Genomic DNA, 27,390 nt, shown 5'->3' with positions numbered 1-27,390 from the left:
GCTCTGTAGGAAGCGGTGTGCGCTGCCGGGATGTAAAGCGCTCCTTCATTCCCTCCAAATTCTCCATACAGCCCAGTACACGCACACGCCTTCTGAGAGCGGGGGGATCTCCTGGCATTTGAGGAAGGGAGCACATTGCACATCTGAATCAACGTGATACAGAACAGGGACCACACGTGTGGGATGGCAGTGTGACCACAAGCTGAACGCACTTTGGAGAGTAAATGTTCCCGACATGCTTCAAAGACAGAACTCTTAGGCATCATCAGAAATCTTCAGAAGGGTCTGAGCTTCCACAGCAGGAACCGTGTCCAAGAGAATCCTATTTAGATCCAAAGGATCAGAGTTACCCCTGCTGCCGTCCCAGTTACAGAGAAGTATGGGGTGGGGAAGTGCTTGTTTGTTTCTTTGGAGAAGGATCCAAGGCTTTTTATCCAATTGTCAAAGAAGTCCATGTGCAAAAGGAGGAACAGCTCCAGATAAGTTAAGAGTCACTGTTTTGGAGAGGCCAACTCCATAAATGATTATTTTTTTAAAAATCTGAGTACACTTAACGAGGATGGAAAACACCGTAAACTCGAGTGGAAAGAGTCTGAACGAGAAGCTGAGAGACTCAGCTTCTCTTTCTGGCTCTGCCATGAGGTAGCTGTGCACCAGTGGGTCCCTCCCTCCCATCCTGCGAGAAAGCCGAGATAACCATCCTTATTTGTACCTCACAGTGTCGTAGTGAGTACCCAGTAAAATGACAGGTGCCCGTGCACTTGCTACAGTACACAGAGCAACACACTCTGTTATTAGATCTAATCTGGCATTAGATTCGCTAACCAAATACCAGAATAGCAAGTACAGAAGTGACCTTAGTGAAGATATTTTTACAATTCCATCATGGATATTATCCCCTTTTCTTGCCATGATAAATAATGGCATTCAGCTTTAAAGGATATTTTTATCATTGACCCAACTTTGGGAGTTTCACCGTGTCCTAGCCTCACTTTCCAACTTGTTTTGTGACTCTTCCTTCCTCCTGCCAGCTCCCTCTGCAGGTGCTCTGAACTTGTGCAGTCGCAAAGGAAGCTTTCCTGGTTTTTTCTGTGCATGGCAACACGCATGACATTTGATCTTACATAGGGATTAAGTCATTCATGAGCAGAGCCCAAAGGGAGGAACAGCTCCAAAATAACAACCAGCCTTGCTGGTACTACAACATCCAGAAATTCATAGCCACTTCTGCTACAGTTATAATTTGCAGTCTGTCTGGCACTGAGAAATTTAACTGCAGTCTCTGTGGTTTAAATAAAATGTATCTACAGTAACTTGGAGCCATGTTTTAAAATGTTCCATGTTATTTTAGTTCAAGGACAAGCTTTTAAAATTAAAAGAAAACTTTGGCTTTAATTATAGATTAAAAGTGAAAGGTTGTTTTTTTTTTTTTTAAGGAATGCTATTGAGTCCCAATTCTGGAGAAAGCATTTGAAATAAAGAAAATTAGTTCTCCTAAAGTAACAATCTTTATTAATATAGGAAGATCAAAAACTGAGAGTGTACACTCACCCATAAAGACAACGTTTTTGTGGTTTTTAAACTATGACAGTCAAAGTTCATCTACTCCGTATTATATTTTCCAGTGATTTCAGTTGTATTTTATGACCAGGATGCAATGTTTTAACAGGCACTACTGCTGAAACAATGACAGACCTAATAAAAGGCAGTTGATAGTGTTGTTTACCCTTAAATGTTAGAAAAGCCTCATGGAATCTAAATTTATGAAACACGGAAGTTGAGTTCTATTGTTCATACAACAAAAGGATTCACTGCAGGATTGTTTTAAAATACCAAGTGTCTGCGCTCTCCTTAAAACTTGATTCAATTTAAATCTACTATTTTTAGAATGTATCTACTTAAAAATTCAATGCACAAGTTTATTATATTCTGCGGATTTATACAGAGTGGCCTAAAATAGAAACTTTAAGTCAAGTGCACCAGCTCGAGCAGTCAGCAAAGGCTTAGACCCCAGGCTCTCGGCAAGGGCTGCGCTCGTGCCCTCGGCACTCCGGGACCACTCAGGATGCCGCAGGAAGGAAGCTGACTGCAGTTTGCTTGTTTTCTCAACAGATTTGCTGCCCCTTCCAAAGTAACAGCTCCCCCTACCCCATCAACCTTGTTCTGTGTGATTGTTTCATCTCGTTTCACCACATTTTTGGACTCCACAGCTCTCAGGAGGGTTGCTTCAGGCAGACGCTTGTCTCCCTCTGGCCACTTTTATGTCCCTGGATTCCCTCTCCTCTCTACAGAGACGGTCTACGCTCCTTCCTGGGATTCTAAGGCCAGAATGGCATCGCCTGCCCTACAGAGATGGCTCCATCCTAATGGCACCATCCACAGCCTCAAATGCCCATAAGTGGGACTGGGAAAGAAAGAATCTGCAGTAAGACAAAGGAAGAGGTGAAATAAATTGTGGACTGAGAGTTGTAACCAAAGACGAAGGAGCCCCATGGCTGGCCCTACTCTTTGGAGTGGAGAAAGCATAGGACGGCCCAGAGTAGCCAAGGAGGCTCCCTTGAAACTCTCTCACACGTTCAGTCACTTGGTGATTTACAAGTTCTGCAGGCAAAATACCCTGCGGGAAATGGGAATAATAATGGTATCTGCCTCACGAGGTGGTTCTGAGGATCAAGTAAGAAAATGCACGCCGAGGGCTCAGGGCAGTGCCTTACTGATAAATGCTCAATAATCACCAGCTATTGTTATCATTATTATTATTATTACTGTGTTTATTGTGCCCTGGTGTAAGCTATTTTGACCATGCTCTTTTCATAGCATCACAGGTATCAGCTGTCCTGAGATGAAGGCCTGCAGTGCTTGATGGAGACACGGATACCCACTAACTCTGGAGGACTGAAGGGGCAGCAGAGTACCTACACGATGGGCTGGGGCTTGAGAACAGCAAAAGGACACAGGCTCCTTTGGAGAGAGGTGAAAAGGAGCCAGGAGGTAGAAGAGTGAGAAACAGAGGTGGAAGACCTCTCAAAGGTAAACCACCAACCGTGTAACTTTCCCCAGGTTTGGGAAAAGGTAAAAGACGGTGGTCAAGAGCAAAGTTTTCGAGTCAAACAGATCTGAGTCTGAATCCGGGCTCTGCAACACATGTGGGCAAATTCTGGTATTTAAGTGTGTTCTCTCATCCTCAAACACACATACCACGGAATCACTGCAGGGACTAAATAAATAACACACGTAGGTACAGGACAATGCAGGCACATAGTGAGTGCTCAGTAAATAGCAGCTGCTGTTATTACGTGCAGTAAACATCCATCAGACCACTGTCTAGCCAGCTACCTTAGAAATACACTGTCAGCTGCCTGATGCCTGCCTGCACGTTACAGATAAAAGGTACGTGCCCTTCAGGGAAGCGGGACTAACCAAATGTATAAAGAGAATAAATGTGTGTGGGTTTTTTGTGTGTGCTCACATGTAAATAATTATGTAACTTTCAACTAATTTACTTAGACAAGATTTGATTACTCAGTTTACAGGTTATCCATACCCAAAGCATTTACAGCAGTTATCTTTCTTATACTTTATAACTGACAGATCACACTAACAACAACGCTTATCGTCTAAACATTTGAGGTTGAACGGGCAAAACCGCATCCAAATCCTCCTGCTGTGTGATCTCTGCTGGGATAAGCAGAATTCTGCCCCCGTAACTTTCCCCCCTAGTGTCACATCTGTGAACGTGTTATGTTACATGTTAAAAGGGACTTTGCAGATGGAACTAAGATTACCCATCAGTTGACCTTAAATGAAGGGTGGGCTCAATGTAATCACGTGAGCCCCTTAAACACAGAGCTTTTTTCCAGGTTGGGGCCACAGGGAGAAGGCAGAGAAGTTCAAGCCTAGGAGGACTGAACATGCTGTTGCTGGACCGGAGAGAAGGAATGGGGCAGCTACTAGAAGCTGAGGCGTAAGGGGAGGGGGACCTCAGTCCTACAACCACAAGGAAATGAGTTCTGCCAACAGCCTAAATATGCTTGTGAGTGGGTTCTTTCCCAGTGCCACCAGGTGAGAACCCAGTGTGACCAACGCCTTGATGTCAGCCTGGGGAGACTCTGAGCAGGGTGTCCAGCTATGCTGTGTCAGACTGCTGACCTGAGATAATATTGGTAATATTGACTATTGTTTTCAGTTGCTAAGTTTGTGGTGATTTGTTATGCAGCAACAGAAAACCAAAATATAAGCAGAAAACCAGTCTTTGACTTATAACCACAGTCATCACTTTTGAACGTGTCATGGTTAATTAATTAAAAAAACAGCATACTCCACTCCTGACTGTGACAGACAAGCTGCCGTTCCTGGCAATGGATGTGCCATGATATCAAGCTAGTCTTCTGGCACCTCTCTGTCTTAGTTTCAGGGGCTTCACTTATTATTTTCTTAAAATAAGCGCTTGGATCTGTGGCTGCTCATTTAGCATCTCTAACAGAGGGTGTGCAGGATCACTGGAAGAGAAAACCCTTCAAATCCCTATATTCCAGGAAAAGCCTTGTGAAGGGGTATGATGTCATGCCTAGCTAAGACCTGTGTTTGGATATTTCCTGCTTATGCAGCTGCCCGATGGCGAGATCAACTAGCGCTACTATGTGAGGCTCTTGACCTCATCCTCATCAGAAGGGCTCTAGTGCCTCAAAGGATGTGCCAGAGCATCAGCTACGTGATCCAGGGAAAGAGCCCCTCCTCCCCAGATTAACAGACACTGATGTCTGTTATAGATACCAGATGACGTCGCTGTAAGCAGAGGACTCTGGGAACGCTAGGTGCTCCAGCAAGAGAGGGTGCTGCTCTAGGAATGATAATGGGAACAGTGGCCCATTTTAAATTCATTAATGTTTAATCAGCACAGTGTCCACATGCTGACAGCTAGACAATCAAGCATATCCCTGAGGGAAGAAAGAAAACTCATAGAAAAGTATTCTGTGGTCAGTCTACCATTGCCCAGAGACAGAAATATGGTGAAATAACAGTCAGTTGAGCCACAGTCTAACAAACCGAGGAAGAATCTGGACAGCAGAGCCCTGAACAAAGACAAGGGACTTTATTGTTAAGAGACAGAAAAAGGGAAGGAGGGAGAGAGGGAGGATGGAAGGAAGGAGAGAAGAAAGAAGAAAGAGAGAGAAAGAAGGAAGAAAGGAAAGAAAGATACTAGGGGGAAGACAAGATATTTTGACATTTTCAAAATAACTTGAATATTCAAATTTTAATATGTACTTTATTAATATATTTTTGAAACATAATAACCCTTTCCTTCCCATGTCATTATTTTATTTTGATGCATAACTTTAATTAAATACATTTGTAGCACTAGCTATAAATTATTAAAATAATCCAAGTATGAAAGGGTAAGAATAATAATATGAAGCAAATGATTATTTAATGCTCCATTAATTGATAATTATGCTAGAAGGAAAGACTGGCAAAAAGGAATGGAATTCTTAACTTCTTGTTTTTACTTAAAAATTCCCAACAGTACTCACTCAAACAAAGAAGTTCAGTTTTCCACTGGAAAGACAAAAAGAAAAGTCAGTGCTAGCGTGTCCTGCCACATGCCTCACTGCAGAGTAAAACCCACTTGGATTCTAATCACATTTCAAAAGTGTCGTATTTATTAGGTGCCTGGCTGCCAAGTACCACTATATCATAGTGGTACAATTAGAGGCATTTTTTATTTAACTAAATTATACTTAGCTCTCTATTTCAAGCACTACTGTTTGGAAAGTCTTACCCATCATAACGTGTCATGTTTATGTACACGACACCCATCAGAAATTTTCCAGGAGTTCCCCACATCCCACTCTGTATACAATAGCTCTATTTTTATTATTCCTTTGATACTCAGAATCTATGCCTAATTCTGAATGTGTGCAAATTCCCTGTGAAAACGGCCAGAAACAAAGGAAACATCTTTTATGATAAAATCATTTGCTGAAAGTCTGTAATACAGAGTACCCTTTAAGATGGTATACTGAATAAGCTTTATTTACTTCTCTCTCAAAATACCATTAAAATCACAGACTGTAAATTTAAAAACAAACGAATGCCTAGCAGTCCTCGAAAACAATAAAGGGTACCATCACCGAATCAGAAGAGTTGAGAAATTCATGGAAGGTGAAATGCATATAGCATCAAGTTGGTGGGGAAATCCAAACAGAGAACCACAACTCAAAACAGGCGGAGGGCAAGAGCATGGCACAGAGCGAGCTGCTGCTCTCAGCAGGCACAGAAGATATTCCAAGTTGGAGAACAAGTGGGCCAGCAGGGGACTCCTGAAGGTTACCAGTCAAGGGACAGACACCGGAAGAGCTAGGCCACGCTTCCTTCCTGAGTCAATAGGGTGTCTCTGGGTCATCTGGCCCCAGGACACAGCTTCTGCAAATGTTCTTTAAACAATTTAGGAAACCTCTCTAAAGAGGGCTCCTAGCATGAAGGCCACGAAGACGTGCAGAGCGGAGATTCAGGTAACTTCTGATCTCCACAGGCGTCATTGGCTGCTACGAAAAAGGAGCAGTAAGAAAAAAACAAGACACCACAATTAAAACTGCAACAGAAAGGTTGATTAACAGAACGGAAGTGGCACAGTTGAAGACTAAGTTGGTGACCCGGGAGAAAAAGTTTAGGAAACCGTTCATAAAATAAAGAAGAAAGATGAAAAATGTGAGAGGAAAAGGAGAGGACCAGGGAACCCCAGGCCAAGATCATTTTACATGCGAATTGTTTCAAACCTTCAGGTATCAGGAAGAGCTGATCCAGACTTCATTTAAACTTTTCTAGAGCAGAAAAAGATGAAATACTTTCCAGCTCATTCCACAAGACCAGTATAACTTTAACATCAAAACCGTGCAAGGAGAGAGCATGAGAAAAAAAAAATCTCACTTGAGAATTCTGATATACAATTACTAAATAAAATGCCAATAAACTGAATCCAGAAATTTCTTAAAAAGAATGACATATCATGATGGAATAGAACTTTTCCCAAGAATTCAAGGCCAGCTGAACACTAGGAAATTTACTCTAGACAGATTAAAAGAGGACAACTAGATGATGCTCTTAAAAACTGTGGAAACAGCATTTGATAAATGCAATAATTCTATTTAGTTATGTGTGTTTGGGGGTGGAGGGACCCCTTATTAAATGATCTAGGAATGGAAAGAGAATCCCTTAACTCGACAAAGTGTTTATACCAGAAGCTTTCCGTGAAAATTATACTTGATGGTAAAATATGAGGAAAATTCCCTTTAATGTCTGCCATCACTGCTATCGCTCAACATTGTTTTGGAAAACTCGGTCAGTGCAGTGCAATAGCTGGAAACAAAGAGGGAGGGAAAGAGAGAGGAGAATAAATGCCTAAAACAGTTACTATTTGAAGTTAATATGCTTGTGCGTCCTTTGACAATCCAACTGGATGTAAGGAAAATACACAAAACCCAACAGATTTCTATACATTAGTGATGGCTGTTACAAAATGTAATAGACAAGTCATCCACAATAGAAACAATAAGAACAACAGAATAAAAGATGTAATTAACTTATGAGAAATACGCAGACCCTATGTAAAGAAAAACTACAAAAATTTGTTGAATATCATGAGAGGTGATCATAATAAATGGAGAAATAAACGTTGTTCCTGAGTGGGAAGATCTGATATAATAAGGATATTAAATTCAGTGCTATCCTAAGTTAATTTCCAATGGAATTTTTAAAATAGAATTTGTCAAACTTATTCCAAAGTCCAACTAGAGAAGTACACTCAATAGTCTAGATGTGACTATTTTGAAAAAAGTGAAAATAAAGTAGACATAGCCTGCCAGATGTCAACCAGCACAACAAAGCTACAGTCCTGAAAACAGCGTGCTACTGACAGAGGAGTGTTTTTTAAGTTGGATGGTATACAGTACAGTCTAGAAATAGACACACACACGAAGGGAAGCATTTCAAATCAGTAAGGAAAGGTGAAAGCACTCAGGACGTTGTGTGAGGACAGCTGGCTACCAATCTGGAAAACAAATCAGATCACTACCTCATACCATTTATAAAAACATTTCAGGTAGATTCCGAGCATATAAGTGCACAATTAAAATAATAAGAGCAGTAGAAGGAAATGCAGAAGCATGACACAGGACAGAAAGACCCCGTGAAGATTTAACCCAAGGTCCCCTCCCTTCCTGGCCTCCTTCCCCACCTCAGGGCCCAGCACCCCAGGCCGGTCCCCTACCTGCCACCAGGGGCTCCCTAACACTCCTGAGAGATGTTCCTCAGAGCCCAAGTTCTGCTTCTATTAGAGAGAACACGGTCTGTATTTAACTGTGACGTTCAGTACACTGTGGGCTTCCTTCTCTCCCTAGGAATTTCACAGAATCTCAGATTATCAGAGGTAATAAGGTACTCATGGATCACCTTATCACAGCCCTCACGTGATGGTTAATGGAGCCAAGGCCCTGGTTAATAAAGGCACTTGCCTTAGAACACATACCCAATTGCTAGCAGTTCTGGCTGAATACAGAGCTCCTGATTTACAAGGCAATGCTCTCTGCTCTTTCCACGTTATAACTTCCTGGGGCTTAATCTACAAGCGGGTAATTTCAGGTCAGGTAAGGAGGGAGGATGGAGAGAAAATTTGGATACAGAAAGTCCTTTTCCAAACCACAGATGAAGCAGCAGATATTTAACTATAGTAAAATATACATTAAACTTGTCATGCTTTCACTGGGCCTCCACCCAGACCTTTATACTATCATTTTAATTAAAGCACCTGAGAGAATGGGGTCAAATATAGATCATTCACTTTTCTGGGTCTTCTCTGAGCTTCCTATTAGCATTTCACCGAGCGTGTGTAAGGGGGTAGGGATTAGGAACGGTATTTGGGGGTTGGTAATATGTCATGAAATCATAAAGTTGAGCTTTTTAATATTTTTTTCTAATGAGAGGAAAGTTATTGTAACTATAAACTAAAATTTTACTGCTTCAATCATAGCAACCGTGAAATAGTCCTCAAACACCTTTCGAGATAGTTGAGAATTACTATTCCAGATGATTTATGTTTATACTTTTTAAAGGACATTTTAAGAACAAAATATAAATTTAAAAAAAAAAATCTTCTGGAAGAAAAAAGTACACAGGTTAGATAAACTGGAGGCCCCATGGGTTGGGAGTAAATCTGAACTGGTACCATGATTTCTGAATAGGTCTAAAGTAAAGGAACCCAGGAGACACAGTAAAAACTAAAGACCAACTGCACTACTGACAAAGTTGTAAAAATACTCCTTGATCCATCTGGATAGAGTTAGCAGTCCAGAAGAGGAGTAAAGAAGGAAAAAATACAGCGAGACTAAATGCAACCAAGACGATAAAAGAAAATGCAAAACAATGATAACACTCAGCCTCGGCTGCAGACTAGAGAAGGCTGGTGGATTCTCAAGCAGCCATTTAGCTCTGTGCTGGGCGAAGACATCACAGCAAAGGCACTTGGCACCAAGCGGCTTCTGGTCAGGGATTTTACGTTTAGAAATGTAAGACCCAGTCACATTTAAGGGTTCTTGTTCTTGCCAGATACCCATCCTCCTGCCCCGAAGCCATGTGACAAGCGACCCTGAATACCGCTCTGCCTTTTACACATCTGCTGTCTAAATCAGCGGAGAAGCTGGAAGCAGCAACTCTGAATTCTGGCCTCAGCAAAAGGGTACGTTTTAGTGTCATAATGACAGTCCTGGCAGAACAGGGCATTCTTACTTCGAATGTCTCTGCCATACTGAGAGCTCTCTCCATCGTAACCTGAGTCTGGCTCGATCAAGGGACTATCACTTCTAAATTTTAAATACAGGGGCAATGATGTGAAAGCTTAAACAGCAACGGTTTCTTGGAAATCCCACTTTGTGAATGGTTGTCTCTGACTACTTTTCAGCACTTTAAAAGGTTTCCTTTTCATTTGCGTTGTTTTTCCATTTTAATTTCATCTCACCAAACTGGTCGTCTCAAAACCACTATTCTAAAAAACGTTCTTCTCTTCATTTAAATGAAGCCTGATCAAAGGCAAAATTGCTTTATATAATGATACCAAAAAGGGAAGACAGTCTTTCTGTCAAAGATGTCCATCTTGGTCACTATATCAAAGCACTGAGTCAGTGGGCAAGAGGCTGTTTCTAACCCCATCCGCAGTCCAGTGACTGTGGGAGACACCACACAGACCCACAGTGCCATCTGGCCACACAGCAAGGTGCTGCCCCACCTGTGGCACGGTGATGTCTACAGTGCAATGTAGCTTTTCCTGCGTGAAATTTAGTGACGTGTCTGATCTGAGGAAATGCTACAGGTGAATCTGACCCCGAAGCACCTCAGTGGTATCTTGCACTGCAGCACCTTACTGGCCTGAGAAAAAGACTCAACACTGTGAGAAGCTGATGAGTGATGTCGGTGCTTAAAGCCGAGTCCAATCTATCTTCCCCAAACCACTTGTATCACTCACATTTTTTCAGACCACTTTCAGGTAATGACTCAAGGTCTCCAGGGTAGACCCACGGCAGGGGGAAGATACCGCTGGTCATTTTCAAAAGCCACTTTCTTTTCCCAACTATGTTCAATTCTACTACTACTACTACTGCTACACACAGACACACACACACACACCAAGAGACTTTTGCCCAGCAGCAGTAACTGTTAGCGATCTTCTGCAAACCATTCCTCTTTCCCTTAGTGACACAGGTTAATACCAGGTGTCTATTACAATCTATAATCTACCAACATGTGTGAAGACTTTCCCACTGCAGCCATTAAAATAGATTAGTTTTTTAAAAAAATGCACACACACACCTATCCTAAATTCTGAAAAGTTCAACACTAACGACAAGCTTTTTAAAATAAAAGTCAATTAAGTACCTGAAATTGCCGAAAGCCATAGACTTACTGTACCAGTGATCAGGATAGCATTTCCAAGCAACCCAGCAACTTGCATACAAAAAACCCAACAATTTCAATGCCTAGTGTAGAGCCCAAAGCAATTTCCTAATCTGCAAATTAAGGGATTGAACTGGAAGATCCTTTAATGTTTAATGCTGAATTTATAAAAATCCTTGCCTGTTTTCCTCTTTAGTACAATGAAAATAAGATAAATTAGGTAACACAGAGAGGAAAGGTTCATTATGCAGCTGCTATTTAAACATGCCACCCTTCATTTAAACTGAAAACCATGAAAAAATTCAAATGTGAAAAAAAACGAACAAAGTGAAAATTATTATTATTTTGCTTCCTCAAAACTCACAATTATAAATGATATAATTTCTAATAGAAAACAAGAACACAAGCTTCCAAAATTTAAAAGTACCAAAATTCAGAACTAGAAGAAAACACATATTTATTCTGAGTAAAAACTCTGTTACATCAACAAGACGAATTTTGACATAGAAAAATACCTGTTTAATTTTAGAAACAAAGTTGGGAGGCAGAAGGGAAAAACTAACTGTGACTCACCAAAAAAGAAAGAAAGAAAAGAAACCACTTCCACACATATTAAATAGAATGTCTTGTTATTTTCACAGACAGTAACAACTTTTGGACATACATTTCAGGCCCAGGCTGGAGAGGTGTCAACGGGTCTTATTTGGTTTTGTCAGTGTGTAAAGAGTTTACAAACCTGACTGAAGTTAGAGTTAGTGGGAGTTAGGCACTTATATTCCTTATACACAGGAGAAGGGGGGAAAAGGTCCTTTTATGCCAGCTTTGAGTTTGGCTTGAGTTTTTATGACTTATTTAGAAGCACTAGGGAATGAAAAAAGTCTCTTAATGGAAATACTGACACAGTCTTCAATACAGTGACATGAACCAGCACTTCTACGAAACTGCACCAGGTGTGACTGACCACCCCAGCCAGTCGAAATGCAGTGTCGGAAAACCAGTTACAACAGACTGAATGCCAGGAGACAGTCCTGCCAAAATATAGGGGATACCCCTGCAGAATCAAAATGTCATGTTGATAAACTTGTTTTTAACAGAAAAACAGGTAAAATGTATGGGATCTTTACTCTTACACGTGGAGGAGAGAGAAAATGTAAAATTTCTGCATCGATGTTCTCCAAGTCTATCATAGGATTAAAAACAGTCATTCTTAAAAAGCCAAAGTAGTCACGTCAACCCCGAGAGTGAATGGGGCAGAAGAGTTTAAATCATTGGATCTAAATCTGTGCTTCGTTTCTTAAATCTCACCCACATGGCAGTGACCTAGGTAAGTAGACAATAGGTATCATTACTTAGTGAAGTCAAATTCATAAAAGTTCCCCTTCTTTTTATTTGCCTGTCTGCTATACTTTTTATTCTTCAGTGGATTTTCTTTAAAACAACTAAACTTTTCCATTTATCATCCTTGCATTTTCCTGAAAGTCACTCTTTTAACTTGAAAATTGGTTTAGTTTCATTTTATACTTTCTAAGTTTTTATTTCAACTCTCTTAAACATCTCAGTTTTAAGCTTCATTCTGTTTACTTTTTTCTACCGGTTTTAACTTTTTTTGCATTTGCCTTTTTTTGTTTTTTTCACCCATTTAGACTTATTCAGGATCATTTTCTTTCCCTTGTCATGTTCGCAGGCACAGATCAACATACACATATGTACATTAAAATGTCTTTCATGATTTAAGAGGCAGACTAAATCACGAAAACACTAACTCGTTGACTTGAGAAACAGTTCCGGAGCAAATATGTGAAAGACACTATTAGGTGCTAGGAGGACTATAAAAATGAATAAAATACCATTTCAGGGCCGCGGAGAGCTTTTAATACACACAAGGCAGTGAGTATCAGCACGAAAGAAGAGATAGGATGCAGCTGCATTTCAGACGCAATCTGTCTATATTCACACAAATTTGAAACGTGTTGCTGTCATTCTAAGGCACCACATGGAGGGAACACAATATAAAGGGACAAAAAGCTCAGGATCAAACACAGCCCTAAAAATGCGTACTTTTTCTAAGCTAGGCTGCCGTGTATTTTTGATTTGTTTGTAAGCCAGGTTGTTGAATGGGGCTTGCTAAGTCTCAGCTTCTACGTATAGACTTTCTCAGGCTCTCACGTGATACCAAATAACAAACAAAGAAAAGTGAATGAAAAACTAACCCCTGAAGGAGCCAGCAAACTGCTTATGCCAACATGTCTTCTCTTTTACTATTTCTGTCTGCCATGAATCTCTCAGTTTTTAACAGCAGGTGGAACACTTATACTTAACACAGTTTCATTTAAATTTTGCAAGTGAATCCATAAAGAAAATTCACTTTCAAAGATCAAGCTAATGTGCATTTCAGAAATAATCCATGTGAATGTGTTTTGCCATCATCATCACCGATAAACATTTAATAATCTATAGTGTTCAGAATATCATGCTTACGTTTTTATAATTCTACCCCATGCCTCCCCAAAGCTCAGAATTTCTATAAGTCTCATTTCGAAGGTTACTGCTTTGGAATAAGTAATTAGGAAAGATCCCTTTTTAATAAGGCTATCAGAAAGACATCGTTCTTTATTCAAAGGCATCAGGAGCAAGTTTAGAGTTGTGGTTAATCCTAGAATTACTGATTTGAAGGGTGGAAACATACAGAAAGCAACAGGAGGAGGGAGTTTAGAGAAGAGGAAGTATGCTCAGGCACACCTCACATGCTGTGTTTCATACTGTCAGTCTAGGAGAGCAGAAAACTCTGTCTTTTTAAAATCGGTCCTTAAATTTCTATCTGGAAATTTCACTTAGGTGGAAAACCTCATTTCCAGATGGTATCTGATAGGTGAGGTATTATTGCAGTAAAGACACAGGACAAAAAGTTGGATAACCTTTCAAGTATTCTTTAAATGTCACAAACTGGGCTGGTGATAGAGGGTTTTATTATTCTCTGCTGGAGTACATCAACAGTCATTTGCATGCCAGGAAAAGAATGTCTGGAATCATCCAACAGAGCTAAGCTTAATCTTTCACTAAAAACAAGGAAGTGACAAGCACAAAAAGGGAAATAAAAGAAGATGAAAGTATCCAAAGTCGACTTACTGGTCAACAAAATTCCAAAGAGAAACTAGCATGTACACAGAAACCCATGCTATCCTTAATAGCTGGCTCTTGACAAAGCCTTCTGTCAACTACCATGAGGCTTTCTTCAAGCTACCCCCAAACACCTAAAATGGATGAAACAAATTAGGAATGATTATTCACTGTTCAAAAGGATGTGACAAGGCAGTTCTTTAAATCTTTCCTCTGCTTCACTTAAACTACGATTTCTTTGATGAGTAAGGCCCAGGCCTCCATCGAGCCTAGAACGTTTTTGTTTGCGGTGTGAAGGCATGAAAGGGCACCTCGTCCATGAAGGACTTGTGCCCCAGAAGTTGACTGTGAAGTCAGCAGTTTAGAATGGAGAGCGCCATTTCGCCAAAGAAACCGTGCTATAAATTAGGGTTAAATCCCAGGCTAATCCAATGGTTTATTGAGCATGAGCATCCCTGGCTTTTACTACTGATAGTACCAGCTTAAATTCTAAAGTACACAAGTGTGCAGGAAGAGAACGAAAAAAGAACATCTCCACCACCCACCGGGGTCATCATTAGCCAAGAAAAAACATTTGGAAACGGCATTTAGCTTTTTGTCATTCTCCCAGATTTACTTTCTACTGCCTTGTTTGTCTTTCCCCAGTAACCAAAATCCCTAGGTTCCCTCATTTTGCCCCATTTTGCAGGTCATTCAAATGGACTCCACCTCCCAAAGAGTCCTGTGCACCAAATAAATGACTTCTTTTTTCTGTCCATCAAAATCTCCATTTCTTCAGGGATATTCACCTCAGTCAAGTGGAGGGGAAGCTAATCTGATTAATTCACACTAACATAGAAAAGAGTTCTATCCGCCAATGTTTTTGCTATACCAGATGTGTATAATTAAGAGGGATTTTAGGCAGTTTAACAAGATGAAGTTGAAACATGCAGCCTTGTGGGAGCAGAGTAAATTTATGAATTACATAAATTCATAAAGCAGTGGGGAAGCAGTGGGGCTCAGAGAGTAACCATTAGAGTGTACCAGCCATTTATAAGTTGGTCATTTGTGAGTGGCGAAAAGAAAGAACAGAATAGGAACTTGTCCTCGTGCCAGCAACAGAGCAGGGAAGTTCACACGTTTTATTTCAAGACTTGCCTGACAGTCCCCTCACCGAGTATACTTCTTTGAAATGTCTCCTTTCTCCCTCACTGAAGAAGGAAATTTAATAGGCTTGGTTTAGGGTAAATTAAACTCAAATCCAAGTTAGGAAAGCCTCTAGTGAGGACGCACTCTGGAAGATGCTACAGATGGCGGCTGGCTCCTTCCTGGATGGCCCCATCTGGGGAACATGAGCACTGAGTCAACAGGAGTGGAGGTTCGTATGATGCTAGAGTCCTTATCCTGACACCTCAGAGAGCAGACCCACTCCATCGAATATCTGAAAATTACCATCCATTAACCTAACTTGACGAAGAGGATTGTAATTTTAATTTAGGTGACTTCATTCAACAGATGACACTGAGTGACGAGATTTTCTTGTGTATTACTTAACTGTATTTAGAAGCAATAACCTTAGTAATTCTGATCAATTCTAATGTTATAATTGCTGCTGTCAGAATACTTATTGAGAGCCTACCATGCCCCTGAAAAAAGAACATCTTTTCTTTTTTTCCTGCATGTTGTGGGTGACTGCAGATTAGAGAGAAATATTTAATGTCTACATACAATCGATAAAAACATGTTTGTATGTACTTGGATGGTGTCTAATAATATCTTCAATTAGGATTACTGCTTTATAATCTACCAGGCTTCTCCCTGCTAGAGTTTAACAAGTGAAATGAAATTCAGTGATACATTACCCTTCCAAACACCAACTCTTTCTTTCACTTGGCTTTTTGACTCCCTATATTTAGTGAAATGCATCATGAGATAGCAGCTGTCTTACAAAAATGGGTGGAAAAACGGATACGATTTCTCAGCACAGATAAACCAATAAATTGTATTTAACGGTGATCTCTTCTGAAAAAAAAAATTTTAAAGCCGAAATCTTCGTACTACTATAGAACTAGGGTGGTGGAGGGGATGGTGTTTGAGAGCAGACTTCGAAGGTTGCTGTTTGGATGAGGAAGGAAAGATACAACCAGAAGGAACTGAAGGGATTCAGAATAGCCTGTATGCCAGAGAAAACCAAAGCAGTTGTTCAGAAAGCATTTACTGAAATTCTCTGTTCCACCACTTATGCCTGACTGTTAACCCAGATACAATTGCAGCAGCAATGTCACTCAATTCGCACAGAAGACAGCCGTTTACTGTCTTCGTCTGAAATTTAGTAGACCAGTTTGAGACCAACCAGTCTTCCCTCATTCTCCATCCACAAACCCCAAAATTGTATTCTGTTCTTTTTAAGCTTATACATATGCACGAAAACCCAGAAGTTTACGTGTCTAGGCTGCCATCTCATTGCTTGCATAACTAAAAGATAGGTTTGATTTAAAAATAGAATTTGGCAAATGAATAGTCCATGACACGGGCCAAGTGCACTTGGAATGCTTTAATATAAAAATACATGGCCAAGCTACTTCACTTCGAAAAGCATCAGCTATACGGGCATGCTAGTCCCTCTCTGACTTTACATTTTGTCACCTTTGAAAAGAGCATGGATTTTCAGAAGACCCAACACACTGGGGAAATTTCATAGGCACATGACCTTGTTTTTACTGGGCAACATAAATTTACAAGAAAAAAAATTTTAAACAACGGTCCTTCAATTACACCCCCTCATCAAATTGTAATTTTCATTGTTTTTATCTTTCTTGTTTTTGTCCATACACACTTGTCATGATTATACTCAGTGTATCCACAATTAAAATTTTTTCACTTAACATTACACTATTTCCCATGTTGTTTCATAGTCAGTATCAGTATTACAAATAAAAATTTTGACTTGTATGCTATCTTAATCTGGTTTGGGATTAGGATAACATTTCCATTTTTAAAAGTTGAGATATTTCCCATGTTTTTATTTGTTCCAGAAAAATGTATAAAGCATAGGAATTAATTATTTCTTCAAAGTTTGAAAAAAAATCCAATGGATCTATCAAGTTATCTATCAAGTGTTTTGGGAACTGAGTTTAGTAAAAACCTTAATTCTTCCTGCATTAGTGGTCATTTAAACCTTTTCTTATTATGAATTAATAATTTAATTTGTGTGGATAATAGCAATTCACTTCATCCATACATTTGTATACAGTAATACTGTCAAACAATTGTGCATAGTACTTTATCATAATTTTTAAAAATATTTTTTGTTTAATAACTATAAAATGATTGCTATATCCTTTCTTATTTCCAACTTTAATTTGTGTCCATTTTTTGCTTGAGTTTTTTTACTACTGACTTCAAAGAGCCAACTCTTGATTTATTTATCTATTTTTCAGCCTTCCATTTTACCATTTTTTGTTTTCTGTTTATTCTTTTTCAATTATCTGTACTTGAATGACTTGGTTTATTTTCCTTTTTCTCAAACATTCTGAATTACTTACAAGTTCTTTCAGTTAGGTATTAGTAGATAGTTTTAAATTTTTCATTATTGGCTAAATTATCTTTTATTGCACCTTTTACTTCTTCCTAGACCCAATTTATTATTTACAAGGCTATGGATTTCTGACTGTTTGGAGTTGTTTTCATTGTTGGAGTTGGAGATACAAACAGAAAATGAGATTAAGTCAAAACTGTATTGAGATTTCCTCTGAATCCTCATAGATCTTGTACATATTTGTAGACACTTAAAAATCAGATATCTGGCTAAATAACCTTAAGGATATATTAAACAGACCAACTTTAAATTTCTTTATAAAGCTCTATTGTTCACATATCAAGCTCCTTGATGTTACAAGGACTAAATGTAGTAGTACTTGTGTAGTATTTAGCATAGAACCTAGCGTATCACAACTATTCAACAAACGACTGGTGGCGATACGTGTAATGACAGCAGTTAACAGTCGTCTAGCAGTAGCTACGCTCCTCCAGCCTCTTGTGCAGGCTCAGCTACACCACTGATCTGGAGAAGAGTAACTCGCTGTGTGTCCTTGGTCGGGGCTTTCGCATCTGTGACATAACGTGACTGGGCTGCATGCTCCCTGGAGTTATTAATTCCAGGGGTAACGTTTCTAAATCTCACTGCCTGGCATTTTCAGGACGTGGAGTCTACCTACACCAGCTGTAGGGCACACAATCCTTTGTAATGAAGCACTGAAGTCAAGACAGAACATTTTACCAAACTTGCCACTCCATCTGAACGTTGTGGACAGGCAGAAATTGATTCACTATTTCCGGACTAAAAGCAAAAATTTCAAAGCTACTTATAGCCCTACTCGTGCGTTTCAGGAATAAAAGTAAACTTTCCAAAGCAATTTAAGCCACGTTTCCTTCACGAACGTCTTGGCACCCATGCTAGTTTGTGTTCATTTTCCATCACTATAAGCAATCAAAGAACTTAAGAGAAAAGATGGAGTACAGAGTATTCGCATGGCTGGTTATAATCTGGGATATTCTTCCATTATAATTTATTCATAAAGCCAATACGTATCTCCTCTAAGAATGTTTATCACTAAGATTAAAATTTTTTATTAAGGATGAAAACTTCCCAGTAAACCATCATCTAGTAACAAGCGTATCTGCTAATTAAGAACAAAATGAAAGCTTTCAAACTGAATTATGAGCCGTATGTACATAATCTGATGCACACGCAATGAAAATTATGCCTTTACACCTGTCAAAAGAAAGCCCTGTGCTGCAGCTTTAATTCTGTTTTAAACAAGGTATCACAAAAAAGCACAGACTTACCTGTGCGATAGACGAAATTGCCTTCGGTTTCTGACGATGAGGGAGATACCAATTCCTCCTCAAATTCATTGGAACTAAAAGATCCTGAATGGTTTCTCTGCCTTGTCTTTCCCATCATGGCAGCATTTGTGACCATGACGTGTCTCAAAGAGTCGTTAAGGTAACGATTCAACAAGCTGCTCTTGTATTTTGGGGGCGATACGTAGTCCTCATTGGCCCGTGACTCTGGCCTCACTCCAGCTTTTATGACTGAGCTCTCACTTTTAATCACAGGATGGTGAACTGGATTATTATAGCCTTCTTCATTCATGTGGTTTCGTGGAGGATTTTCTCCATCTAAGGGGGGAAAATATCAGCAGGTAGTACTTACACATACTTTTCCCCAGCCACCCAATTGTTACGTTCAATGATTTAAAAAATATATAGGAAGAATATTTAAAAAGTGTATAAAATTATCTTTTGATATTTAAGACTAATTTTTAGGCAAAGGAAAGCAGGAATCTATATAATCTCTCCCGTCGGTGTGTTGATTTTAATGAACGTCACAAGAAGTGTTATTCTGACATACGGTACGTCTATGAACAGGAGGAAGCAGCCACAATTCGGCTGGTCATTTCCAGCGTTGTAAGGTCACCTCAGGCAATAAAAACGAACCATGATGGCACCATCGTGTTTTGCGGGATCAACCTCAACAAGAGCGCCTCAAGTGACTGTCCCCTTACAAAGGCAGAGCAAAGAAAGCAAGATAAAAATACTAACAAACCTTCAGAACACGAGTCGTCACTGCTTACACTCAGCCGCTCAGCGTTCCCTTGAACATACTTATTGTACAACTTTATTCTTAAGGCCCAGCTTAAATCTGGCTGTCGAACAGTATTCTTAAGCCGACGTCTTGCATTAGCAAACCAATTTGACACCTAAAAAAGTTTTATTTCTCAATTAACACAACATAAAAAAATTACCCATCCTACAATTACTTTCCCAGAAAGGACCTAAGCCTCTCTCATAATCTCTGATCATTACATAGTCTCATGACATAACAGTATTGGACATTTATATCCATTCATTCATTCATTCATTCAACAAATGTGCTGAGCACTTACTACACAGAATGAGTACTAACTGTATTCTGGGAATAAAAAAAATATTGAAGGGCTTTGCCATAAAATTTTCAGTCTAGTAAGAAAGGTAGGAGAGTACACAAATAACTCTAGTATCTATTCACAACAGCCAAGACATGAAAGTAACCTAAATGTCCATCAACAGATGAATGGATAAAGAAGATGTGGTACATATATACAATGGAATATTACTCAGCCATAAAAAAGAATCAAATAATGCCATTTGCAGCAACATGATGGACCTAGAGATGATCATACTAAGTGAAGTACGTCAGAAAAAGAAAGACAAATACCATATGATATCACTTATATGTGGAATCCAAAATATGACACAAATGAACCTAACTATGAAACAGAAACAGAATCACAGACGTGGGGAACAGACTGGTGGTTGCCAAGGGGGAGGGGTTTGGGGGAGGGATAGAGTGGGAGCTTGGGATTAGTAGATGTGAGCTTTTATATACAGGATGGATAAACAACAAGGTCCTACTGTAGAGCACAGGGAACCATATGCAATATCCTGTGATAAACCGTAATGGAAAAGAATATAAGAAAAAAGAATATAACATATGTATAACTGAATCACTGCTGTACAGCAGTAATTAACACATTGTAAACCAACTTACTTCAATAAAAAAACAAATAACTAATATAGGAAAGAATGTGATAAATGGCTTAAGACGCATTAAAACATAATGTTACAGGAGTGCAATGGAAGGAGGGGTTACTTTGATGTGACTCAAGACTTCATGAAGAATTTAAGCTAGATTTTGAAGGAATATGTCAGGGATAATGGGTAGGGAAGTGTGTTTCCAACAAAGAAGACACGGGAACAAATATAAGTCAAATTCCAGAGACACTGTGGTAGGTAATGAAGAAGGAAGAAAGAGATACCCTTGAGTTATCAAACTTGTGTAAGAAGAGAAGATAGTGCCAATTTGAGAAAGAAAGTAGAATTGTTTGAGGGTGAAATGATGCGTTTGGTTTGGGAATGTTTAGTCTGAGGTACTAGAAAAGCATACAGGTGAAATGTGCAGCAAGAAAATAAAAATGGCATCTGAGATCTAAGGGCAAGGAAGATCAGATTTGGGTCAAATGCACAGAGGTTAGAGCTGAAGCTGTGAGAGCAGACAGAATGAAAAGAGGGTCAAGGACCAAACCCTGGAAACCTCCAGCGATTAAGGAGGTAGGAGCTGGCAAAACAGTCAGAGACAGAGCAATCAGACAAGCAGAGAGAGAGAAAAAAGCCAAATAATGCCCAGCTGTAAGCTAAAAATCTAGTGCTTCCAAACAGGTGATGGCAAAGAAATGAACACTGCAAAACAAGGTTAGTTCCATTGTTTTTGTTTAAGGTGCTACTGGATTTCTAGAGGCTAAAATGGCACTTGACATTTCTTTTTAAACATCAACCTATCATCAGAATATATATATTAAAAACATGAAAGGCCAATATTTGCCTTTAAAAGGATGAAAAATGGAAAGAGGATTACGTTTCTCTACCAATTTGTTCCATAACATGACTCCGCAGTATATTAATGCTTTGTGTGGTGATTCTTGCACTGGAATTTCTTTTTTTCTTTTCTCTTTTAAATTTATACTATGAATACATAACTTTTGCACATTACTCAAGCCTTAATTATTGAATGAACCTGTGGTGAATCCTACATTAAAAAAAAACACTGTAATTTTTTTCTTTTTTTCCCCCAATGGGTAAAACATGGTAGTGTTCCCCAGTTTATATATGCACAAACCATATCATATATAATATACATTCAGTGCTACCTCCCTTTGTGTCTTAAGCAATGATAACTGTCCTCAAATTTACGTGCAGTGGTGTAATATCTTAGCACGGCATTTCAGAAGCCTGAGACTCCACCAACCCCTCTTCCTGCCAAGCTGTGCTATTCTTACTATGGTTTAGTCTGACTTTAAATTCTCAGTCTCCTCCAACCTCTACAAACAGACAACTTCTGGGACTATCCATTCAACAAACACATACTGAGGAGCTCCTGTGCTTTAGCCATGGTATTAAGTGCTAGGAATGAATCAACTCTGTCCCCTGCACACACCGAAGGACTAGAAGTGAAGAGCTCTACGTGATTAACTATGATACACGGGTGAACCTGCACTACGGAAGCATGAAATGCCTGGTCCATTTCCTCTCAAACCTCCCTCTATTCTCCAAGTCATGGCCAAAATGTTCGTCCATGTCCTCATTAGTACCAACTGGGAATTTTAGAACAGTGTTTTTTCGAACTTCCCTATCTTCCATTCTATCCACTTGACTGGATCTTAACAACCACCATCGAACTCAAGTGTTGACGCACCGTTATGATTTAATTACTTACTTAACGTCTTCACATCCTCATGCATGTCCTGTCATCCTCTAACTGTGGTATAACGGAGAGACCTGGTTTCCTGTTCTGACTTAGCCAAAAACAGGCTGTGTGAGTTTAGATAAGTCATTCATCTTTTCAGAACTTCATGGTTCCTGACATCCTTGCCAACTCTGAAGATAAAGACCTGTGAATGTCGTCCACGCTCTCCTATAAAAGTGTTCATTCATCTCCTTTATAGTTGGTACCAACCTATCTTCTGCTCTTGACCACTACTCTCTTCAGCAATCAGAGAGGTGTTTTATGTCCTTCTCTGTTCCTTTTGCACACAGAGGACAACTTCCCCCATGCCTATGTCACTTATATTTATTAGACTCCAACTCCCAAACTTTTTTGGTTACTTTCTTTACTAAACATCATATAATTCAGAGGCTAATCTTAAATCTTAACTGACCTTAACACTTTTTTTTTTAAGTCTTTATTGAATTTGTTACAATATTGCTTCTGTTTTATGTTTCGGTTTTGTGGCCGTGAGGCCTGTGGGATCCTAGCTCCGCCACCAGGTATCGAACCCGCACCCCCCTGCATTGGAAGGCGAAGTCTTAACCACTGGACCGCCAGGGAAGTCCCTGACCTTAACTCTTAATACAACCAACACACAGTACCGCATAGTGTAAAATCCAATTCTTATGAAACTCTTCATATTTTTATTAAAACGCGATGGACTTCAAATTTTAAAAAAAAATCAATATACTTATAATTCTAACATACAAAAATAGGGACCTTTAAATGTCATGGTGGCATTAACTAGCTTTTCATATATAGGAGTCGTATCGTTTTTTACGTTTTGTATACTCATAGTTCTTACCAGAGTATATTAATTATACATCAGAAAATTTTCCATAAAGGTTTGGTGGTGTCTAACAGGCTATTTCTAAACTGATTTCATAAGTTTGACCGGCACCCAATCTACTAATACATTTACTCTGCCAGTGTTTTATTATCAGCAATCTACAGTACAACCTAAGGGCTGGATATAGTCTGGGGTGTTGAATATCTTCTTGTGTTAAGTCATGCAAACAGCAGACAATAGTTGGTGAACAAATCTGCACGACTAGCATCTCACAAGTTTTTTCCTGATGAATTGATGCAAACGCCATCTGTTTCGCTGAAGGTAAAAGCACCAGTTCAAATTTTCTACCTTTAACTTACTATGGATTCCTTCAGGTTATCATTCAAATTCTTCTGAAATTCTATTTTACATGATACAGGCCTCCTTACCAAGGATACGTTCTGCAACAGCACTTTAACGTCAAACTCAGAGCTTTAAAAACACTGCATTTTATAGTGAAAGCTTAGAGAACCAAATATCTAGAAGCTGGAAGAGAAAGCTAAGTAGCTTTCATCCTACGCAGCAGTGTCTACATTCATCACATTGGCAGAGCAATCTTTAGAGTAAACCCAAGGGGATACTCTGGCATCTGTCCACCTTTGAACACACAGAATTAACAACGCAGATTCAGTCATTCAACTGAAATATCGAACACCTCACTTCTACACCATGTAGTCTGACACTGAGAATAACGTAGAAGGACCAATCTGAGATTTTGTTGAATATTTAACAGTAGCCGTAATCCTTGCAGTTGATAAGTACACACACGTCTCAGTAGAAGCACTCCATACCAAGCAAAAGCTATGTCAACACTGGGGCAAAATCTTGCAACACAGCAGACTTAACCAAATGGTACATGGCTGTAGCACAGGAATTGGAAACTTCTACTGTAAGAAAAGGGAGCATTAACACCCAATCACTAAAATGTAGTCTCAAACTCCACTTGCATTGCACTCTGTAATGTGATCATGAAAAAAAAATCATCATTTCACTATTATAATCCAGAAAAAAACAAATATATTTTAAATACATACGCATAAACAATGGGAAATACTGAAACCAGGTACAGCCCCCATCTACCCTTCTTTTAAAAAACTTCTTCAGGGGCAACTATTCCCTGGGTAAGCTCCATATTCCACAGTAATACAAAACCCCAATCGCATATCTGTTATTCCACAATGAAGCTGGTTATATTTTGAGAGTAGAGAGTATATTTTTATAATGTTTGAACAACGGTCAGTCATAGGAACCAAGCACAATGGAGTATTTCGGTTGGTTAAAGTGAAAACACACACACACAAATCATCTTCCTGTTAATTTTATAAAAATGCTTATATCTTAGTAGGAAGATGGCAGATTAATAATGCAAACAGTTATAGTAAATTAAGACAAGTTGCTAAGTCTAGTGAGTAGAAAAAAAAATGAAAGCTGCATAAATACCTCTCTCTGCCTCATCTTTCAGGAATGAACAAAATGCAGTGTTGATTAACGTCCTTAGAGCTTCTGTTTATCACAAAAAGTAACTTCTGTGGTCCTAAAAAAATTCCCTTATTAAAGTTTCAGCATTCTGTTTCCAGGCTTAATGGAGATTGCTGACCAAATTTTACACCCTTCAGAGTAGCAAAATAAGGCAGAAGTACTGCTTATGAAAGGTTTGATAGCTTGACACACAACCAAAAGGGAAATATGAAGGGTAAAAGAAATGTCCAAAAATAAAAGACACTTTTGTAGTTAAGGAATAAAATAATTATGCTGACAACTTATTAACATAAATTATGAGAAGCAGAGACAGGAGGTATTATAATAAACAAGAAATAGAGACTGGAGCTAGAAATAAGGGGAACACTCCATATTTGTCTATTGACATAAAATGACATATTTCCAGATATGCTAAAAATAATGTGGCGAGTTATATGCTTGTTCTGTAGAACTAACATGTACCATTAAAGTTAACGAGCTGCCCTCTGTGTATTCCCTACAATGAGATGGATTTTAAAACTAGAATATCTTAGTCTGATTTCAAGACATTCTCCAGTTTTCCACAATATGTTTGGGGAAGTCACATGGTGATTACAGTAGTATTCCCCAGTGAGAACCTATTCAGTCTGCAAACATGTATGAAGAGTTTACTATATGGAAAGTACTGGGCTGGGGTGAAATGGAAGGATGAAGATGAATAAGACATGATCACTCTTCTCAAGAAGGCTGACTCCACAGGAGAAATTTATTCACTGGGAGAACCTGATTCATGAAACAGGGGTCTAATTTGCAGGGCTCAAAAGCTTTATTCAGATCACAGCTTGATATTTTTCCTCCAGAAGTGAAATGTATTGACATAATTTATTTGGTTTCCACAGAGTCAGAATTTGCTTTGGATGTTTAATATATGTCTGACCTATACAAACCCCTTATATTCATAAATATATATATATATTTTCTTACATAGACATTCCATTGTGCCTAATGGAGAAGAGGTGGACCCAACCTGAATGGTATATAAGGGTCCCTTGGTTATTCTACACGTTTGATTTTTTCCATTTATCACTTTAAAGTTCCAGAAACCAACTTCATTTATTATAAAACTTGGAAATCATTAAATAGGTATCAATTATAATTATAAATAATTACCTTTCTTTGTCCCATTTAAAACTTACATGTTTGCGTGCATTTTTATTTGCTGAAGACTAGTGTGAGAGAAAATATAATGGGAAAGATGTTCATTACATGAACAAAAACTTCATGTAAATTAGAAAAATGCAATAGTCTTACCAAGATCTTAAAGCAAAAAGAATTATTTGTATTTGAACTGTCATTACAGGCAGAGAATAATTTGATTCTGTATTAGAATGACAGCTACTTGTATTGCAACTCAGAAAAACTACCGCAGGTGAAAATTTAAATGTCTCTGCTAATGACAAATAATACTTTTCATAGCTAAAAATGTCCTAAATATGTCATAAACATTTGTTGCTTTCTGTCTGAAAGAATGGCAAGTATTAAACATGGAAATACGTAATCAATAAGTTAATATTTTACTGTTGACATCAGAGTGAACTATTCAAATAGCTCTATAAATCAGTGTATTTTGAAAATAAATAGCATACCAGTTTAAAGTGAAATTTGAATGTATGCATTTATTTTCTTAAGTTTTTCTGGCTGGAATTATTTATTTAAAAACTACTTTTGAAAATCACTGAAAGTCCAGAGTTTTGTGTTAAACAGATATTAAGCCAAGAACACTAAATTAATTTTCCCCTCCAGTGCTGCAGCAAATCACTATTAATACTATTGCCTGTTAATATAAAGCAGAAGAGATGTCTGTTTTTCTCTACAACTGTATTCTGAAAATAAGCAGAAAAATGCATATTATAGTTTTAATAAGTCTGAGTACAAGTCAATTTTCATGCTTCGTCCAAACTTTCTAGTAATTCCTAAAATGACAACCTTAAATACTCTGGAAAGCAATTTTTATGTTATCTAGTAGTTAAACGTTCCCTGTTACTTCGGGGTTCTCACTTACTATACCCCTTTCATGGAATGACCAAAGTTTCACCAATGCAGTGATGCGGCGCTACTACAACGGAGGAGATTTCTCAGCTCAGGTAAGCTCCTCCTCTCCTCTGAGTGAATCTGCTCTGCCTGCGCGCATGAAAGTTCACGTCACTGCATTTATGAAAGGAAACTGGTGTGCCGGCCAGAGCACGTGGTATGGACCCGCGGCGTTACCAGGCCCACCTCTACCCCTCAACACAGCCTTCTCCTGCCTCGGTTACATCACCTGCGAAAGGCTGACAGCACGTGCTCGACCTCAGCGGGTTTTGCAGCATCCGATGCAGCCACGGAGGGAAACCTGTGCACAGCAGCCCTGCTCGCTAGAGATGCAGCACGCTTAGGCCGCCCCTCTGCACTTGACCAGGTACCCGCCATCTGAGATCTGCCCCTTAACCCAAGGACAAAGATGCCGCCAGCAAAGCCGCGTGGAGTCTAGCTAAGGCCCAGGATGCCTCCTATTAAGAGAGAAAAACCTCCCAAACCCGCTTCTGGCCCTCCCAGCCCACCTACTAGCTCTGTCAGGAGCCGTCAACTTGAAAGGGACCCTGTAACTTGACCTTTAACATGGGGCCCCAATGCGGGGTGCCCTTCTGCCTGATTTTCA

The 27,390-nt window shown here is 39.2% G+C and overlaps 1 protein-coding gene across 10 annotated transcripts in view; it reads right to left on the bottom strand.

Moving 5' to 3' along the window:
* The window catches only part of MKX (mohawk homeobox), an 85,067-nt gene that overhangs the window by 52,826 nt on the left and 4,851 nt on the right, over positions 1 to 27,390 (bottom strand). For all 10 annotated transcript variants that reach the window (XM_082448958.1, XM_082448959.1, XM_082448961.1 and 7 more), the window contains exons 4-5: positions 19,649 to 19,802; positions 18,886 to 19,221 (exon numbers count right to left, since the gene is read on the bottom strand). In XM_082448958.1, coding sequence (XP_082305084.1) covers positions 18,886 to 19,221; positions 19,649 to 19,802 — 490 coding nt within the window. The remainder of the gene's footprint in view (positions 1 to 18,885; positions 19,222 to 19,648; positions 19,803 to 27,390) is intronic.

The sequence above is a fragment of the Balaenoptera physalus genome (assembly GCF_965194825.1).
Source record: "Balaenoptera physalus genome assembly, chromosome: 2".
Classification (NCBI taxonomy): Eukaryota; Metazoa; Chordata; class Mammalia; order Artiodactyla; family Balaenopteridae; genus Balaenoptera; species Balaenoptera physalus.
The sequence above is the reverse complement of the archived record's forward strand: the minus strand, read 5'-3'. Positions and strand labels throughout refer to the sequence as shown.